A 2,440-nucleotide genomic window follows, 5' to 3' on the forward strand; every position below is an offset into this window, starting at 1 on the left:
TTTTTTCCTTTCTTTTCTTTTAAGGGAACACTTAGAAAACAAACGCTAAATCCATTTATGTCAATGCAGGCTGACAGAAAGAGCAGGTTTCCCTAAAAAGATCCATCTTTGCATGAAGAAAGGAGAAGAGAAGCAGCAGAAGTACCTCATACTCCTCTGACTTCACTGCAAGCTGAGGAACCAAAGACAGCAGCTCTGCTATGGCTTTAACCATCGCTGGACGGGAGTCTCGCCTCAGTTCTGCTGCGAGGCTTCTCCATGTAGAAACAATGTCCACCACCTGAGAAACACACAACCTGGCATCACTTCAGGCAGAATTATGATCCTCTGCCTTACAGAGGAAACACAGGGACCACCATCCTGGAGGAGAAAGATTATGTGCTGCACAGGAGGGTCACCTCTGCTCTGCAGAGCTCCTGTAAGCCCTGCAGGACCAGAGCAGCAGGGGTGGCCAGGTCGGCTCGGCTGCACTGCTGCAGGGTGAGTGAGATAGCGGCTAGCATGTCGCCTCCATGCTGGTAGGGCCTGAGACACACAGAGAGGAGTTAGCAGCGCCTGGTTCTCTCTTCTTACGGCTGCACACGGTCGGCTTTAACGAACCAGCAGACTGACCTTTCTCTGCAGACGTCCCTGATGCACGCCGCTCTGGCCAGGATCTGCTCCCACTGGGCGTCCTTCCCCACCAGCACTCTGGTATCCTGCTGGCTCAGCAGACGCTGCAGCTCTGGGTAGACTCGGTCCTTTGGAAGGAAGAAGAAACATGAAAACGATCTAGGTTCACCGGTATGACCGGCGTCTTGCTGCTCACCTGTCGTTTCCAGAGAGCCGCCATCAGGCGCATGGCGACGGCTCTCAGCTTGGGGGAACTGGCCAGCGTGTGGAGAGTCTGCAGCACCATGGGGACGCAAAGCTGCAACAAAACACATGAACTCAGCAGGTTTAAAAAAACGCCTTCACTTCGCCGGTCAGAGGTCCAGTAAACATCCGGTACCTTATGAGTGCCGAGGTTGGGCAGGCAGTTCAGCACAGCGTGAATCGAACCTGCGTTTGTTTCCTTCGACAGTTTGAACAGCAGGACAGGAAGCAGGGAAGGGACCTTCAAACACAGGAGAGACTTTAGACTCTTTATTTTACCGAATAAAACACAGGAGGGAAAACAGAAAAACTTTTCCTTTCAGAGGAAATTAAACTTTCCCTGAAACCCGACTTCTGATTTATTGAATTTTCTCTTTTAATGAGCTACTGGTTTATTCAGGGATGCACCTTGAAGCAGGCAAATACCTCTGAGGACTAAACTTGGGCTCTGGCCCCTGCAGCCTGGTGCAGCATCATAGGACCTCCAGCAGGGTGCGCTGTGTGCCAAGTCTCAGAACCAGCCGGGTTTAAACAGTGACCGATTATACAGCTTCAAAATGACAGGTTTCACCAAACAATGACGCCAAACCGGGGGTTAGAAGTCAGAGTCACAAAAGCTCTGCAGTAAAACCGTCGAATCTACATAACAGCATCGCTCCTTTTCATGCACCTCGGCTGTTGCATAGCAACTATTCCACCTTAAGGACAAAAAAAGACGAGCAGAGAGGCTAGAAATGCAGGTTTGCATTCAAAGTCAAACTTATTTTCATTTCCTGTGTTTCACAATATGGTTAAAAAAGTCAAAGACAAGAGGAACCAACCCTCTGCAGCATCGCAGCACCTGCAGAAAGAGCTGCTCTGTAGCCTCCATCATCTAAACCAGGAAAATATGACGATAACCTTCTACCAACGCGCCAAACCTCCAACCCAGAGCTGCACTTTGGGAGCAATTAGAGCAGCAGCGGAACACTTGGAGGCGTCTTAGAAGCCTTAGTAATGAGGAGCCATCATCTACAGCATCTAGCGACTCCATTTACATCCCGAGGGGCGGAAAGGAAACCCCTTTTTCCTTTAAATGTCTCAGTTCATCCTCTGCTGAGGATTCGGGAGCTGGAGGGATTTTATTGTTTGGTCATGAGATTAAAACCCTCAAACTCCAGAAATGTTCAAAAGTTAGACTACGATTAAGGAGAGCGAAGACAAAAGCAGATGCTCATTATCAAAGATCCATTACCTCTAAGATCAAGGCAGCGGTTGCTATGGTGACCTCTGGTACAGAATAAAAGAATAACTAAACCTCTGCATCATAAATGCGGCGCTATGTTGACTGGGAGCCCCACGGCGCCCGGTCAGTTAATAGACGCCTTAAAGGTCGGCGCTATGACTGTTTTAATCGAAGCGATCCTTTTCCCAAAATATGACATCATCAGCACAGCTAGAGCAGCGCAGAAGAAAAGTTTTCATCTTACTGAAACAAAAACGATGGTTTTATAGATTTTTTGGCGGGTCCAAATTCTATGGAAGGGTTAACATAGTTTTCTCTGAGAAGCAGTGGACATTTAGGTTATGGGGGGTCATCATTTAG

The 2,440-nt window shown here is 48.4% G+C and overlaps 1 protein-coding gene across 1 annotated transcript in view; it reads right to left on the reverse strand.

Annotated features, from left to right (window-relative positions):
- Positions 1 to 2,440, reverse strand: part of focad (focadhesin) — a gene marked incomplete at its 5' end in the record, with an annotated part of 75,092 nt that overhangs the window by 39,273 nt on the left and 33,379 nt on the right. The window contains 5 exons of the mRNA XM_015402087.1: positions 146 to 280; positions 399 to 525; positions 613 to 740; positions 809 to 910; positions 992 to 1,096. Coding sequence (XP_015257573.1) covers positions 146 to 280; positions 399 to 525; positions 613 to 740; positions 809 to 910; positions 992 to 1,096 — 597 coding nt within the window. The remainder of the gene's footprint in view (positions 1 to 145; positions 281 to 398; positions 526 to 612; positions 741 to 808; positions 911 to 991; positions 1,097 to 2,440) is intronic.

Source organism: Cyprinodon variegatus, unplaced genomic scaffold (assembly GCF_000732505.1).
Source record: "Cyprinodon variegatus isolate N-32 unplaced genomic scaffold, C_variegatus-1.0 Scaffold1297, whole genome shotgun sequence".
Taxonomy (NCBI): domain Eukaryota; kingdom Metazoa; phylum Chordata; class Actinopteri; order Cyprinodontiformes; family Cyprinodontidae; genus Cyprinodon; species Cyprinodon variegatus.